General features: G+C 41.8%; 1 protein-coding gene and 1 long non-coding RNA gene across 3 annotated transcripts in view; one reads left to right on the top strand and one right to left on the bottom strand.

Moving 5' to 3' along the window:
• The window catches only part of LOC115302438, a 32,576-nt gene extending 17,688 nt beyond the window's left edge, over window positions 1-14,888 (bottom strand). Inside the window, exons 1-4 of the long non-coding RNA XR_003913453.1 lie at window positions 14,857-14,888; window positions 7,623-7,668; window positions 6,044-6,085; window positions 5,446-5,481 (exon numbers count right to left, since the gene is read on the bottom strand). This is a non-coding gene — a long non-coding RNA (uncharacterized LOC115302438). The remainder of the gene's footprint in view (window positions 1-5,445; window positions 5,482-6,043; window positions 6,086-7,622; window positions 7,669-14,856) is intronic.
• Window positions 14,889-15,037: 149 nt separating this feature from the next.
• MED6 (mediator complex subunit 6) overlaps window positions 15,038-17,368 on the top strand; it is a 15,755-nt gene continuing 13,424 nt past the window's right edge. For both annotated transcript variants that reach the window (XM_029952409.1, XM_029952410.1), the window contains exon 1: window positions 15,038-15,086. In XM_029952409.1, the coding sequence (XP_029808269.1) occupies window positions 15,065-15,086 (22 nt within the window). In that variant the 5' untranslated portion in view covers window positions 15,038-15,064. The remainder of the gene's footprint in view (window positions 15,087-17,368) is intronic.

The following is a 17,368-nucleotide window of genomic DNA, read 5'->3' on the forward strand; positions in this document are numbered from 1 at the left end:
AAAATATAAATAATAATAAATAAATAAAAGAAATCATCTAATTTGTGATCCCTATGAAATTCTAATAAGGCTGATATACGATATACTTGTTGATGGGCTGCATGTATATCTGTATTTTCTACGTAAAGCATTAAGATTTTTTTTAAACCCCGGCTAAGAACCAGTCTCCATTGCCTACACTGAGAAGACATGAGCCAAGGTGACAGCGTCTCCACAGAATTTTCCTAACCAGCTGCATATACCAAAACTGTGAGTCATTTGTTGACAGTAAACAATTATCAAAATGAGGTCTTTGTGTAATTGGCTTAATTACTACCACCACCTCCAGAAACTGGCTTTAAGTGAACTCTTCACAAGCGTAATAGAAGTGAATGCAGTTTTCCTGACTTAGCCCAAATACTACATTGTAAATGTAAAAATCTGATCCTACAAAGTAGCAATCTGGGCTGTCTTTTACCTGCATCTGCCTTTTGAATGGACCTACTTTGGATGCTTTGGGCATGCTGCCTGCTTTCACAGCAGAGCACCCAGAGTTGTCTGTCACCAGAGTGATCACATCTGATCAGATAAGATCAGTCAAAACTCCCAGACTGTGGAAACAGTTTGGGATAACATAATGAATTTCAATGAAAAAAGATGGTAGGCTATTAAGTGTTTTAAATCCCTTTGAAACAAATGTAATCAGAGGTTTTAAAAATATTCCTATTCCTTATTTGAATAAGTGTTAAAATACCAGTGGGTCTCCCTTTTATAAGATGATTTTTTTGCCTAGGAGCTATTTGCTTCCTATAAGTTTATATGTTTTGTTCCTTTTAACCACTGGAGATTTCTTCTGGGCAGAGAATATCATGAAGAAATCAACCCTGCCTCCTGTCTACCTTGGATTATTGTAAACTTGACTATGAAAATCATCTCAAAAGTCCCTATTTACAAGATTAACTGATCCAGACATCCCAGAACAGTTGGCTCTATTCTGAGAAGTTGGGGCTGGCTCTTTATGAAAGACTTTTCCAAGGACGGATAATTTGGGAAGAAAACCTGGTTAAAGAACTAGACTGATGTGAGCCAGGAGTTCTGAGTTCCATTCTCACATGAATCAACATAAGTACATTTCTTTCTTCTTCTTAAACTGTGCTTCTCAATCCTGGCTGTGCATTGTAATCACCTGGGAAGCTTTAAAAATGGTGATACCGAGGCTCCACCCCCAGAGATTCAGATTTAATTGGTTGGGGTTGTAGACTGGGCATCAGGATCCTTAACCTAATTACATGAGAATCTCTGAGGTTGGTCTCAGCCATCACTACTTTTTAAAGCTCTCTAGGCGATTGCAGTGTGCAGCCAGAGCTAAGAACCAGCGCATAAAGCCTAGCTTCTCTTTGAGCAGGTAAGTCAAAGTACACAGGGTAGGGGCTTACATTTTTCCTCATTGATGGATGAATCATGTAGAATTACACATCTTGTGTTTTATTTCCGGTTCTGCTCCTAACTAGCGGTGCAAGTCCTTCCCTTTCCTGTGCCCTAATTTACATATCTGCAGAGCAAGGGAAATGGCCCTCATGAACATCTAAGGCTTTTTCCTATTCTGACTTTCTATGGTTAATACTAATGGTTTCTTTCCTTCTTAAACTACAAAGGGCCCTTGAAACTTTTATATGCCAGATAAATAAAATAGAATAATACTGCCATCATTCTTCTTTGGCCAGTTAGTTTTCACTGAACAACTCTAGAGAGAAAATATTTATCAACTAAGTCCTAGGTGCCAGACACTGAACAAAATTAGTACCATTTCTTCCCTCAGAACTTAGTCTGTTGGAGATAACACGGCGGGGGGGGGGGAAGAAAAAGGTGATCAAACAACTATTTATAATCAGTGACAGATACCATGAAAACAAACAGACAAACAAAAAACAAATCCAGTAGGGAGATCATCTAGAATTAAAGGGGGAAGGATGCTGCCCTTAGATGGGGGTCACAGTTAAGCAGTGACCTGATAGGAAGTGTTAATTCACTCAACATTCAACACATATCTATTGAGCTGTTCCTGTGGGCCAGACATGATGGTGGAAGAAACAAAAACAAAAACAAAAAACAAAGTCCGGGCCTCAAGGAGCTTGCATTTTGGAGGTGAAAAGGAGGCAGAGACAGTCTGGAGTCCATACATATGTGAGAGTAGTGGGCAGAGCGGGTGTGGAACAAAGGAAGAGAGATGGATTTAGAAGCAAATAGGGGCCGGGCCATGAAGGGCATTGTAATTCATGTCAGGGAGGCTGGAATTCATCCTGAGGTCACTGGAAGACCATTCCATAATTTTAGGGAACCATTCCATAATGTTAGTTATTCCATTATAACTTCAGAAATGAATAATAATAATTAACATTGACTGATTTCTTATTGTGTGCCACATACTCTTTTGAGGCTTATACAGTGAGTCACATACAATGACTCACTTAATCTTTTCTAAACTCCTTTGACTTAAGGACTATTATTAGCCTCATTTTGTAAACGAGGAAGCCAAGGCACACTTAACGCAGGAAGTACTCTCAGGGTGGCTCAACTAGTAAGTGGCTGAACTAGAGTCCAAAACCAGACGGTTAGCTCCAAAGAAAAGTGCATAAGTGTCCTGCTGCCCACCCAATTCCTTGTCACCAAAGTGTGGTTGCTGGACCAGCAATGTTAGTGTCACCTGAGAACAAGTCTTGGACCTCACCCCAGAAGTGCCAAATCAAAATCTGAATTTTAACTACCTTTCCCAGGTGATTTGCATGCACATTAGTGATGCAGAAGCACTGGCCTAACCCACATCAGGGAACTGGGCCAGAAGTGATGAATTGGAAGCCAAATACCCCATCGAAAGAGGAATACTATTCTAGCTCCAGTTGATTGGTGAATGCCAAAATGTACAGGGTACCCCCACCCCTACTGCAAATTCATTTTTCACATTTTGATGGCAGGAAAGGAGTAAGGATTCTCTTTTTGTTATAAACTATTTTGCAGGGCATCACTGTTCTGGCCAGCAAAAGATGTTTGTGAATGGAATTTGGCCTAGCAGCTGCCAGTGTAAAATCTCTGGCTCATATTTTAGCGATTTAGGGACAGGGAGAGGCTTCTGTTCCATTGAGTTGCCTTTAGTTATTTTTTGTCTCTAATATGACAAATATTTGAGAGTAATGGTTAGAGAATAGGTCTAGGAGTAAGGAGCCAAGGAAGTGTTGAATGAATCTATGTTTCACTAAGATTTTTGAGAGCTGTCTAATTTACATGGTGTTTATGTGATCCATTCAAGTTCTCCAGGATCAAACATTGGGGTTTGGGGCTAAATCTATAGTTGGTAATAAAAAGCAATTACTTTCTTGGTGTGTCTGAGACTTTATGATGACAGAAGACAATTTGTCAAGAATATGGGGGCTCAGGATTTTGCCATGTGTCATAGTCTTTCCAGAGAGTAACCAAAATGCATATGGGTTTGGAAACTGCTTTCCAAGGTATCCTTGGAATAATTGCCAAATGTTATGTCCTTATAATGTAAGATATAAAAAACAGGTGTTTTTAGTGAGGCTGTTCTGTTCTCTAACTGCCAAGAAACCCAAAGTAAGTAGCACAGATTTTCTTCTGCAGACTCGTAAGTAGCGATTGGAAAATTTAAGTGATAGGATATATATAGTTGTATTTTAGAAATATCATTCTGATGGGAATGTGAAGAATAAACTGGAAAGGGTAAAGACTGAAGATCAATACGGAGGCTTTTTTACTGATCCAAAAGAGAAATGAATGAGAACCACCCATTCACCCAAGTCAAATAACTGTGAGTCACCTTGGACTGGACTTTTCCTCTTATTGCTTACTAGATGTTTCAGTGGGAAAAATAAACCAAAAGCAGAGACAGTGCTCAGAAGTCTATTACAATAATCTAAGTGAAAGGCAGTGAGAATGGAAATTAGGAAACAAATTGAAGACACATCTGAGATATAAGTTGCATCCAAGCGAGATATGGAGACTCTTGCCAGTGCTCTGAAATTACACAAAATGTGTTGATGCCTACGTGCCCTATGACAAAGACTGACACAGTGAGTGCCCACAGGACAGGAGAAGATCAAAAATTTTCAGAGTTGGATTTGCAGATGAACGGGAAATCAATGGAGTTGGGAACCTAGAAGAAAAATTCCCGAGTCTCCATTCTCTAAGGGCCCTAGGTCTAATCTTTGGTGTTGGGATTCTCAGTTATGTAAAATCAAGACTGCCAGCGTTTAGTAATTGAATGACATCAGACCAAAAAACGTCCTTTATGTCCTCTATTCACAGTTTATCGCTTTGGCAGATTGGCATACTGGACAGCTAAATCCACCTCAATTTACTACCAGATCTGGAGTCTCCTGGATTCACCTTGGGGAGTGTGGCTCCAGGACAAAAATCCTGTGTGTGATCTGTCAGGTCTGAGTGCAGGCAATTCCAAGGCTTTGCCTGGCAGGCCTTGCGGGGGAAGCTGCCTCCTCACACGAGACTTGGGACGCAGCCAACGCATCTGGAGGGAGTTGTAGTCAAGGACTCAGGCCCCCTTTGAGCTGGCCATGCTCATATGCATATTTGCATTCCCAGCCTGGGAACCTCCATTTGGAGGTCTCTTTATGGGGACCTTTTGCTGAAGCACTGTTCAAGCACTGCCATCAAGACCTTGACCAAGGCAGTTTTCTCCACTTGAACTCAATACCTTTCCACGCTAAACCCTTTCCCCTTTTTGCTTCCTGTGGTCCCACAAGTCCCTCAAAAGCAGGAGCTTTTTGTTCAGAAGTCCTTGGCAGTGAGATGATATCCCCCATCTGTACTTCCATTTGATCCTTGCCTGGTGCCAGCCATTCCACCTGGGGAGAATAGAAAGCAGTGCCTTTCTCTTTTCCCTCTTGCCCACACCACTGCAGTAAGTAAAGAAGTTTGCTTGTTATTCTCATTTTGGCTTGTTATCCCAACTGACCACTTCAACACCTGACAACTTGGCCCACATCTGTTTGGCTTCCCTGTCTTTTAAGTAGGTATAAGAATATTCCATCCCAAACTCCTTCTATTAAGGGCTCTGGGCTTTTGAAACAAGAGCTTTTCATTATACATGCTATAGATTCTATTTTTTTTCTCACTGTAACAAGATTTCAAATATATTGAGAAAAGGAGAATGGATCATCCAGATGCACTTTAGACTACATTAGATAGAATATTGAAACTTCTAAAACAAAACCAGTATTTTTGTTCAGCTTACAGAATAATGTGGCTAATTTTGGCCAGATGGAGCATGATTATGAATTAGTTACATGCAGACTAGATCTGAGACACTAAACAATGACCCACTGCATTGCTTTAAATTACACAGATGAGGCTTTTTGCCCAGGGTAGTTTAATTATTTTCTTAGAAGACATTACACTTCTTTATTTGGGAAGCCTAATGAATTTTATAATTACCTTTTCCTCTGAAGTCCACAAATGATGACTCCCCATCTGGATTGGTAAAGAAGAACCCACAGCAGGAAACATTACTGATGTGTGAAAAACTCAGGACAGTATTCCTTTGCTAACCATTTCCATTTTTGCACATACCCAATTACCTATTGAAGCGCTTACACCTCTGGGCCTGGGAGAGGAGAGCAAATTTCTTTCACCCCTTCGAGGCCCGTATCTTTGTTACTTTTATAGTTCCTGCCTTAGTTCAGTCTGGCATTACCGCTCGTCTGGATTGTTAGAAACTATTGCTTAGTATGCATCCAATTCACCCTCCACATTGACATCTGAGTTCCCATTATCAAATACAAGTCTCCGTTGACTAGCTGATGCCTTTAGGGTCTAATCAAAACTCCTAAGCAAATAAGATCCGGAGCAAAGGGAGCCGAAGTGCCTCTTCTGGTCTCATTCTGTGGCATCATCCCAACGTATGCTCAAGGCATAATATCCCTGCTCTCCTTTCAACAGAACTCCTTCTGCTTCTGTGTTTTTTCACCAGCTAGTCCCCTGCTTAGAGCAAAGTGCCCATTCTCTTTCCTTTTCTCAGAACCATCACACTCACCTTTTGATACTAGTTCAAGGTTCAGTTGTTGTGTTCGATACACTAAAGGCAGAAGAACAAAATGGGAGATTGTAAGTGTACCAGAGGCTTGGGCTCCACTACTCATCACTGTGAACTTGAGTGACTTGTTTACCTTCCTTAAGCTGCTGTTCTCTCACATGCCACTTGGCAACTTTCCCCTCCCAGCCTTATTGAAGTACAATCAACAAATACAAACTACATATATTTGTGTTGGACAATGTGATGATTTAACATGTATACATTGTGAAATGATTATACAATCAAGTTAACACATCCATGGCCTCACAGTTACCTTTGTTTTAAAATTTGTTTTTAATGTTTAGAGACAGAGAGAGAGAGCTGGGGAGGCGGGTAGTGGAAGAGAGAGAGCATCTTAGGCAGGCTCTATGCTTAGGATGGAGCGCGATGTGAGGCTCAGTCCCATGACCCTGGGATCATGACCTGAGCTGAAATCAAGAGTTGGACATTTAACCAACTGAGCCACCCAAGTGCCCCCTCAGAGTTACCTTGGTGTGTGTGTGTGTGTGTGTGTGTGTGTGTGTGTGTAGTGAAAACATTTAAGAGCTACTCTCTTAACAAATTTCAAGTATATGATACAGTATTATTAACTACAATCGTCATGCTGTACGTTAGATCGCCAAAACTTATTCATTTTACAGCTGAAAGTTTATATACTTTGACCAATATCTTCCCATTTCCCTCAACACCTGGGGACCACCATTCTACCCTTTGGTTCTGTGAGTTGGAGATTTGATAGTAACTACTCGTGAGGTTGTTGGGAGTCTTACCACAGCAATCTTTTAAATGCTCATCACTCTGCTTGACATAAATTGCTTAAAGCATAAAGTGCTTCATATGTAAATGTTAACTATTATTTCTACTTTTGCCAACATTTTCTCCAATTCAGTTGTATTTTAACTTGTTGTTTTGCTTAACTAGATTTTATGCCTAAAATTCTATTAGTTTGGGTGAAGTGAATGACCAAGGTAATAGTCAATAGCAATTCTAGTTATTCATTCCTTGATGTACCAGATCTATATTTTATGGAGTATGGTTGAACAAATTATATTGAACTATCATGTGTTATTGATATTGTAAGTTTAATTCTAGCAAGAGCTATTAAGCCACGATCAAGCTTTTGTAATTTGGGGATTCTTAGAATCCAGTCAGGTACTTTTAGTGCTTTGATTAATAATAAGCAACATTAACATCATCAAATAATTTACAGACTTAGTCATTATAAATTATTTCTATATATGTTTGCTGTGTCTATATAAAGAAAAGCATTTTTACAGATTTATAAACACAAGTGTTAATTTAATACCAGTTTGGACTTATTCATTCTAATTTTAAATTTGATCTATTTCAATTTTAACTACACATCAAGGTAAAATTGATTTCTATTTTATATCAAAATGCCACAGATCTTACTGTGATTTCTAATCTAGCTTTTGAGATCTGATTAACTCTTATATGTAAATATAGTTTTCTGTCAAGAGAGGCAATAGAATTTGCAGCAGTAACTGTGAATTGCACCTACAGTAAAGAATTAGCTCACCTTATATGTCAGGTCCACATAAATCCATACTCACAAGGACAAAGATCTGTGAAGAAAAGGGTCACTTTATCCGGCAGGAAATGGAAAATGATCCCAGAAATTTTCTTCCTACCAATGAGTACTTGACATAAATAGGCTCCATGCATGGAGAAAATATAAATAAAAAATACACATAAAAATATATTTAGAACCAAATAGAATTTAAAGCACAGGAAAATTCAGCAGGAGATGAATTTTGGAGACTATGAAGAGCATAATTACTAGGAAGGCAAGCCTGGTATGTGTTACCAGGCAACCAATCCCAAGAGAAAGTAACATGAAGGTGGGCTGGGACCTAGGGTCGTCCAATCTTCTAAACGCCTGGGCAAGTAGGTGTCCGAGGAGAAGTGGATATGGACGTGTTATCATTTCATGAGGAGTTATGAAAATTTCCTAACAAGTCAGCAGAGAGAAAATGAAGAGAAGGGGACTATTTGCCAACATAGGGATTACTAACCGTTCCCCACCTTCTCTCTACTCACCCAGTCTCCTCTAACTAAAGTCACATTAGTCCCTAATTGTCAACATCTGCAGAGTAATAAACAAACTTGCCTCTTCATTCTAATCTTGCTTACACATGAGATTTTTTCCAGGTGTGTGTGTGTGTATGTGTGTGTTTGCTCTCCTGTATATTGGGCTTAGGGTGTGAGTGAGGGAAGGGAGAAAATAGCATTCAAAGTTTCCAGGTGGGTGGGGCAGCTGGCTGGCTCAGTCAGTGGACCATGCAACTCTTTTTTTTTAAGTTTATTTATTTATTTTGAGAGAAAGAGTAAGAGAGAGAGAGTGGGGGGGCGGTGTAGAGAGAGGGAGAGAGAGAAAAAATCTCAAGCAGGCCCCACACTATCAGCACAGAGCTTGACATGAGGCTTGAACTCAAGAACTGTGAGATCACGACCTCAGCCCAAATCAGCCCCTTAGCTACTAAGCTGCCCAGGTGCCCGACGCAACTCTTAATCTTAGGGTTGAGTTGTGAGTTTGAGCCCTATATGGGGTGTAGAACCTACTTAAAAAAAGACCAGACCAAACCAAACAAGCAAACAAGTAAACAAAAAAAAACCCCACAAAATTTCCGGGTGGAACCACTTCCAAGGTGTCAAAGACATAAACATCCTGTACAGTTCCAGAATCCATGAGAAGCTCAGTGTTGTAGGGGTTCAATGTGTGGAGGGGTGGTTTGGGTTGAGAGATACAGCCAAAAGGCAAGCTGGGGCGCACTTATGTCCTGTGGGTAGAAATTTTAGAGGGAGTCAGAGATTTTAGAACAAGAAAGCACTTTTGAGGGTAAAGTTCCCCTAGCCACAATGTTAAGGCAAGACAGACTGGGTGTTGGGGTTAAAGAGCAGCAGTGGAGATGACAAGGAGAAACCTCACACAGGACAGGAGCCTGCGGCCAATAGACACGAGTTGGTGGTGGACTGGATGCAAGCAGTCAGGAAGAGGGGAGGCAAGACTCCCTCTAAAATTTCTACCCACAGGACATAAGTGGGCCCCAGCTTGCTTTTTGGCTGTATCTCTCAACCCCAAACCACCACTCCACACATTGAACCTCTACAACACTGAGCTTCTCATGGATTCTGGAACTGTACAGGATATTTATGTCTTTGACCCCTTGGAAGTAGTTCCACCTGGAAATTTTGTGGGGTTTTTTGTTTGCTTGCTTGCTTGTTTGGTTTGGTCTGGTCTTTTTTAAAGCAGGCTCTACACCCCAGGCTCTTAGCCAGGAGCAAGAATACAGGCAAGGGTAAAAATCTTGCCATCTGGGACACAGAACAGCAAGTTGGAGCTGTCCAGGTGGCTGTTGCAAATATGTTTCTAGAACTCAGGAGAGAGGTCTGGATTAGGCTACTTTGCAAACCCTGCTAACATATGGAAACTGAAGCCACAGTATGAATTAGGTCTTCTAGAGAGGAAAGTAAAAAACAAACAAACAAACAAACAAACAAACAAAACCCAGAAGAATAAGATAGAAAAGATGAGGCATGGAACTAAGGATTCAAGAATTTTATGGGTAAAACAAAGGAAGAGAAGCCAATGTAAGAGATAGAAAAGAAATGGTCTAGGGTGCCTGAGTGGCTCAGTTGGTTAAGCGTCTGACTTTGGCTCAGGTCATGATCTCACAGTTTGTGGGTTCAAGACCCTCATTGGGCTCTGTGCTGACAGAGAACCTGGGGCCTGCTTCAGATTCTGTGTCTCCCTCTCTCTGTTCCTCCTCAGCCCTCTCTCTCTCTCTCTCTCTCTCTCAAAAACAAAACGTTAAAAAAATTAAAATAGAAAAAAAAGAAATTGTCTGAGAAGCAGCAGAATACTAGAAGCCAGTAGTGCCACAGAGACCAGAAAAAACAATTTTGAGAAGCACCAGCTTCTCAATGCTTGCAGATTCTGTATCCAACACTCAAAGTATACATTTCCTCTTAAGTACACATGATGAAAGGAAGCATAAAGCAAATCAAAACAAATATTAGAGAATAGATATTATGTAGAACATTTTCTCTGAGAACAATGCAATTAAGTTAGAAGTTAATAACAAAAAGATTGTTAACATTCTGTATATTTGGAAGTTAAAAACAAACTGATAAGTAACTCATATGTCAAAGAAGAAATTGTATTAGAACTTAATGAACACTTAGAGCAAATGATAATGAAAACACTATACATCAAATCTTGAGGTATATAATGAAAATGTTTCCCCAAAGAAAATTTATAGCCTTTCATGCTTAGTTAAGAAATGAATGGAAGCTGAAAATTAATGAACTACATGTTTATCTCAGTAAATTAGGGAAAGATCAACAGAGTAAAACCAAAGAAAATAAATGGAAGGAAAGAATAAAAATGCAACCAAAAATAAGTGAAATACAAAAATATACCACAGAGCAAGTTAATAAAACTAAATGTTTCAGGGGCGCCTGGGTGGCTCAGTCGGTTAAGGGCCCGGCTTTGGCTCAGGTCATGATCTCATGGTTCGTGGGTTCAAGCCCCACGTCAGGCTCTGTGCTGACCGCTCAGAGCCTGGAGCCTGCTTCTGGTTCTGTGTCTCCCTCTCTCTCTGACCCTCCCCTGATTTCACTGTGTCTCTCTCTCTGTCTTAAAAATAAATAAAAAGCATTAAAAATTTTAAAAAAATAAAAGTTTTTCTTTAAGTGATATACAAATTAGATAAACCTTTGGTGGAATTAATCCTGAAAAAGGAGAAGAAAAAGGCATTGGCTAGAAATGGGGGCATATATACAGAAATAGCCTAGATTAAGAAGACAATAAGTGAGTGCCACAAACAATTCATTACTAATAAGATCTAGGAATTGCTATTTTCTTCTTCCTTGTCATCTTGTTTAGGAAACCACCTAACCCTTTTTTTGCAGGACCATAAGAATAAGCAAGATCTACCAGGAGATTTCCAAGCTATTGCCACAACCACCCCCTTCCCAAAATGTGCTAGGATAGTCACTTGAGATATAGCAATTTGACTTACAGTATCACTGTTGGGGCCTAACTTGCCATATCAGTAATCGGTAATCAATAATCAAGGATCTTCCTTGGGATACTTCCTTTGCACCACACCAGAATTAGCCAACCATTTCAAGGGCGTACTCAATCCGATTGGTGTGAGGATTGTTAGCTGTCTTTGAATGCAACACTGGAGTCTGACCAATTGAGTCCCACCTCTGCTATTGCTTTTTGATGCCTCATGGAGTCTTATGAGGTTTAGTGCTATACAACCTCATGGGGACATGGCTGCTGTCTTGCAACGGGAATAAAAATCCAAGGAGAGGTTCCTGGGAGGATTCTACTTCTTGTGTGCTAAGCTTATCTGGGCTCTCTATCTGGGATTCGAGGATTGAACTCTTAGTAATCAGATTTTTTAAACTGCTGCGTTCAGAGTTACTACCCCGGATCAGGTTTTGGTATTTGCCATGAAGGGTGATGTAGATTTTCTTGCTACCCTTAAACTACAAAATATTTGGTACTATATCTCTCTCTGGACCATCAGGACCACTCTTAGAGGTTCCAGGGTAACTGTTTAGAGGCACCTCCTGGGGCGCCTGGATGGCTCAGTCCGTTAAGTGGCAGATTTACACTCGGGTCATGATCTCGCCGACGTTCACACGTTTGAGCCCCAAGTCAGGCTCTGAGCTGTTAGCTTTCGACTCTGTGTTTCCCTCTCTCTGCTCCTTCCCTGCTCTCTCTTTCTCTCTCTCTCTCTCTCTCTCTCTCTCTCTCTCTCTCAAAACAAAACAAAACAAAACACTTTTTTTTTTTTTAAAAGACACCTCCTAAGTAATTCTTAGGTAATTTCCTGTCCTGGTCTGTATTATGAAGTAGCTGGCTTTTTCCTCACTACATGAGAGAGGAAAAAAGTCCCAGACATTTAACACTTGCTAGAACACTTTTAGGGTAGGATACCACACAAAACATAATCATGTGTTTATCTTTTTATTCTGTGCATTTCCAGAACATAGCATAAAGGAAGTTGTTCTACATTGTTCTAAGATCAAGAGAGATTTTTAAGGAGTTTTCTTGTCACTTCTCATAAATCCATTTCCATTTAACAATCATGCACAAGAACTTGTGGGGCACGATGTCAGGAATAAGGCAGTCCCTGCGCCCAATCCTGGGAAATGAACCAAATCACGTCATCCCACCCCCATCTCTGCCCAGAGGCCATCTCTTCACCTGGATAGAAGAGCTTCAGTCTCATTGGAGACTGCAGGTTTGAGGGCTCAAAGCCCAGAGCTTCTTCCAACCCCTTTATGTTTTTTAAGTTTTATTTATTTTGAGAGAGACAGATGCAGCGTGAGTGGTGGAAGGGCAGAGAGAGGGGGAGAGAGAGAATCCCAAGCAGTGTCCACACTGCGGGGCCTGAACTCATGAAATTGTGAGATCATGACCTGAGCTGAAACTGAGTCAGATGCTTAACTGACTGAGCCACCCAGAAGCCTCTAACCTCTTTGTTTTGAAGCTTTTAAGAGACACCTGAGAAGCTGGGAAAAACTAGAAGACAGGGATACTGCTAAACAACCTACAAGGCACAGGACAGCTGTTCGTATCTCCAGCAAAGAATTTTCTGGCCCAAAACGTCAACAGTGTGAGGGCCGAGAAGCCCTAGTATACAGACTGTCCTGTAGAGACGTCATGCACATGGATATGGACATGTTCAAACATAAACTATGACCCCTTTTTTCACATACTCACTTGTTACTTGTCATTCCTAATCTGATTAATGGCATCTAGTCTTATCAGTATCTTGAGAATCATTTTTATTTTCTCTCTCCTTCATCAGGCTCATCTGTTAGTCACTAATTCCCCTCCCATTCTGTCTCCTAAATATCTGTAATCTTTGTCCTCCCTCAGCCACCACTGCTTTTGTATGAGTGTAGACATGATTTAGTTTGCAACTGTCTTTCGTTCTTTCTTTTTTAAATTTAAAAAAAAAATTTTATTTTGAGAGACAGAGAGAGACAGAGCAAGCAGGGGAGGGTCAGAGAGAGAGAGGGAGATACAGAATCTGAAGCAGGCTCCAGGCTCTGAGCTAGATGTCAGCACAGAGCCCGATGCGGGGCTGGAACCCAGGAACCATGAGATCATGGCCTGAGCCGAAGCCGGATGCTTAACCGACTGAGCCACCCAGGCGCCCCTGCAACCATCTTCTCAATGGACTCCCTGCTTTGAGTCTTCTAAATTCCTCCAACTGATCCTCCTTGAATAATCTTTCTAGAATAGAAGCCCAATCACTTTTCTCCCACTGCCTACAAGATAAAGGCTGAGCTCCTAGGTCTGGCTTACTATGATTACCATGTGTTTTGTTATCCGTACACCTATGTTCTGGTGCTCTTTTTCCTAATCCCCTTTTCTCCTAATAAAACCCCCAGAAAACAAAACCAGCAAAACAAAAAGCTTCATGTTTCACACTTCTGTTTATTGGACACGATGTTTCCCCTTTTTGGAATGCCCTTCCCACCAGGCCCTCCACCAGTCCCTTCTGAAAAGTTCCTCCTGGAAAAATCCATCTGTTTAAAACTCTGCTCTGTGCAAGTGAGTACTTCTGTTGGGACACTTATTATATATATACCACTTCTGGTATAAAATTCCAGTTCAAAAATTGAAGTGTAACAAAGAAATACAGTATATTTTTTATCCCACTTAGATTTAAAATTTTTGAATTCCCAGTAGATGAGGTGAAAAATCCTGGTAAATTCATGGTGCTCCCCCTTTGCTCCTGGGTTGTGGTTAAATTCTGGGAGAGGCTTCATAGTATCTAAATTTTGGAGAAGATATAGGCCCCCACACTTCATCTTGTATATAGGGCTCCTTCAGATTTGGGGGTTCTCTTCTCTGTATCAGTGTTTTACTTGTAGATACCCTCATCATTTCGCTTTTTATGGGGCCACACTGGAGCTTGATTATCTTTCTGAGGATTTCTATGGTTTCCCATGTCACAGAACTATTTCCTCTCTGCGGGCTTGCTTCCCACCCCATATTACAGACACTAAATCCTTAGTCAGCGACCCAGAGGTGTTCCCTTTGTTCTAATATTGTTAATATCTTACTCCAGAAACATTTCCTGTCTTGCGAAATTTTTGTCTCAGAGGCATCTAGGAGTTTCTTTTATTTTTATTTTTGAGAGAGAGCAAGCAGAGGAGAGGCAGAGAGAGAGAGAGGGGGACAGAGAACCCAAAGCGAGCTCCATGTTGACAGCAGAGAGCCTGTTGCAGAGCTTGAACTGGCAAACCACAAGGTCATGACCTGAGCTGAAAACAAGAGTCAGCCGCTTAACCGACTGAGCCACCCAGGTGCCCCGTCTAAGAGTTTCTTTAATGGGTTGAGACTTTTAATGGATTAGTCAATGAAAAGTTAATGAGTCTCACACTGTTTCTGCTTAGTTCCGTAGCATCCCACACTTGCGGCAGGATTAAAAACTGCGTACTAGCTCCTAAATCTAACAGCCCCTGGATACACCCGAGGGACCTTTTAAAATTGAAGATCCACCCCCCCCAACCTCTGCATAATCAGATTGTTTTTTAACGATCACAAAAGGTGAAGGTTCGATTTCCGGATCTCTCAGTGGTGGGCGTGGGGCAGTCTCATATCCCTCAAAGTTTCCACAAATTGTTTTCCTCCGGCGGTGCTTTCTCCGCTCCTTCTGGCGCAGCTCTGCTCCATCCCGCCCCGCCCCGCTCCACTTCCCGGCCCGGCCCCTCACCTCTTTTCCGCTCCATCACCTGCCAGCCCGGCCCCGCCCCTCTCTTCCCCAGCCCCGCCCCCCCGGCTCCTCCCCTCCCCAGGCTTCTCTCAGTCTCCGCCGGGCGTTCGTCTCTGTCTCTGCCGTCAGCCGCGTGCCGCTTACGTCGTCGGAGTTGTTACGTCTCTACTGCGCGCCGGAAGGAGAGGCCGCGAGCGCTTTTGGAGTTATGGCGGCCGTGGATATCCGAGGTAACCTGCGCTGGTACTCTTATGTTTCCTGATGGGCTGGGATCTGGTTTGGGGTTTGTAGCTCGCTGGGGCAAGGTTCAGATTCGTTTGTGATGACTCCCAAGGCTCTGATCTGGCGAAATTCGTTTTCCCTGGCTTCTCAGCGGTCTCTCCGGAGCTTCAAAACGAAGGGGTTGGAAGAAGCTCTGGGCTTTGCCCTCAGATCTGCGGTATTGTTGTAGAGATGCATATCTCTATAGGACTGGGGCTGTTCTGTCCGGGTGAAGGGATGGCCTTTGGGCCGAGAGGTGGAATGACGAGATTTGGTTCATCTCTTGGGACTGGCGTGGCCGGTGCCTTATTTCTGACACTGCCCCACGCGTCCCTGGGAATGAATCCTGAAGGTTTTCTTCGTTTTGAGTCTGTAATGCCTTCCGTAGAACACTCCACAATTACTGAGGGCAAGGATCGGTCCTTTTCCACAACTGAATTGTAAAGGCACTCAGGTATTTGTTGAATCCGTAAGTATATACAGGGAGGCACAATCCCTTAATTGCTATTTGATCTCCATATAAATTAGGCCATACGTTCTCCTCAGCACATGCACATACATCATATTTAGAGAATTTATAAAAAATAAAGAAGGAAAGAAGCCTAGGAATTGTGCTCTGGAATCTCAGAGTCAAAATATAGCCTGAAGCCTGTTGACTTAGTTCCAAACCGACCAGCTTCCTCCTTGGGAGGAGGGATCCTGGAAGTTACTCTTCAGGAGAACGAGAAGAATTTGAGAGTGAGAGAGTGACCGTGAATATCTATTTTTTTACTGTTGTGGCGGCTCCCACAAAACTTCTTACACCTGTAAGAAACTCTCGATCTGTATTTATTTCCGTTTGAAACTTTGTGTCCTTTTTCTTAAAGGAAGTGTGAATGTACCTAGATGCAAGCCCTCTTACCCCCAGTGGATTAAAGAAAAAGGGCTTTCCTCAAAAGATGCCTAACTGTAATATATTCCTAATCGTTTTTACCTAGGGTTATTTTTGTTTGCATATACCTAATTTTTTAGGGGACGTGTTTTGAGATTTCTTTTTCCATATTAGCCAAATCGGCGTCTAGCACACTTAATAGAAGTGTATTCTAGTTTATAGTTACTCAAAATGTCCAGTGATTTTCAGCATTTCTGTACAGTGTTTTTATGGTTTTTTTCACTGTGAGTGAGAATTTCAAGTGCCTAATTTTATCGCTTGCTGATAGAGAACTGTACTTAAGCTATGTCAACATGTTCTCTTGCTAAAGAAACACTTAGTCCCTTAGTGTTTTCAAATTGACTTAGGTTTGTTAAGGTCATTGCAAAGGCTTTAAGGTGGGAGCATGTCTGGTGTGTTAGAAGAACAGTAAGGTCAGTATGGCTGAAGCAGAGAGAGAGGAGGTGAGGTCCAAAAGGTAATTGGTAGCTTGATCATATAGGAATCGTAGGCTTTGGCGTTTCCAGTGAGTAAAGTGGACAGCCACTGGAAGGTTTTCACCAAAGGAGATGATTGTAATCTGACTTACTTTTTTTAAAGTCACCTTGACTGCTGAGAACAGTGTAGAAGGGTAAGGGTGGAATTAGGAGGACCCGTTGGGAAGTCATTCCCATAGTACAAGGAAATATAGAGGTAACTGGGACTAGGGTGGTACCAGGGAGGCGGTAAGAAGTGGTTGGAGTTTGACTTAGTAGTATATTCTCTCTTTTTTTTATATATATAATAGTTTATTGTCAAATTGGTTTCCATATAACACCCAGTGCTTCTCCCCACAAGTTCCCCCCACCATGACCATCACCCCCTCCCCCGACCCCATCCCCTTTCAGTCCATGGTTTGTCTCCAGTATTGAGTAGTCTCCCTAGATCTGTGTCCCTCACTCTTCCCCGCTCTCTTTCCCCCTTCCTCTCCCCATGGTCCCCTGCCAGGTCTCTCCTGTTAGGCCTATGAGTGCAAACATATGGTATCTATCCTTCTCTGCCTGACTTATTTCGCTTAGCATGACACCGTCAAGGTCCATCCACTTTCCTACAAATGGCCATATGTCATTCTTTCTCATTGCCATGTAGTACTCCATTGTGTATATATACCACATCTTCTTGATACACTCATCAGGTGATGGACATTTAGGCTCTTTCCATGTTTTGGCTATTGTTGACATTGCTGCTATGAACATAGGGGCACATGTGCTCCTATGCATCAGCACTTCTTTATCCCTTGGGTAAATCCCTAGCAGTGCTATTGCTGGGTCATAAGGGAGTTCTATGGATAGTTTTTTGAGG

This window comes from Suricata suricatta, chromosome 9, assembly GCF_006229205.1.
Source record: "Suricata suricatta isolate VVHF042 chromosome 9, meerkat_22Aug2017_6uvM2_HiC, whole genome shotgun sequence".
NCBI classification, from domain to species: domain Eukaryota; kingdom Metazoa; phylum Chordata; class Mammalia; order Carnivora; family Herpestidae; genus Suricata; species Suricata suricatta.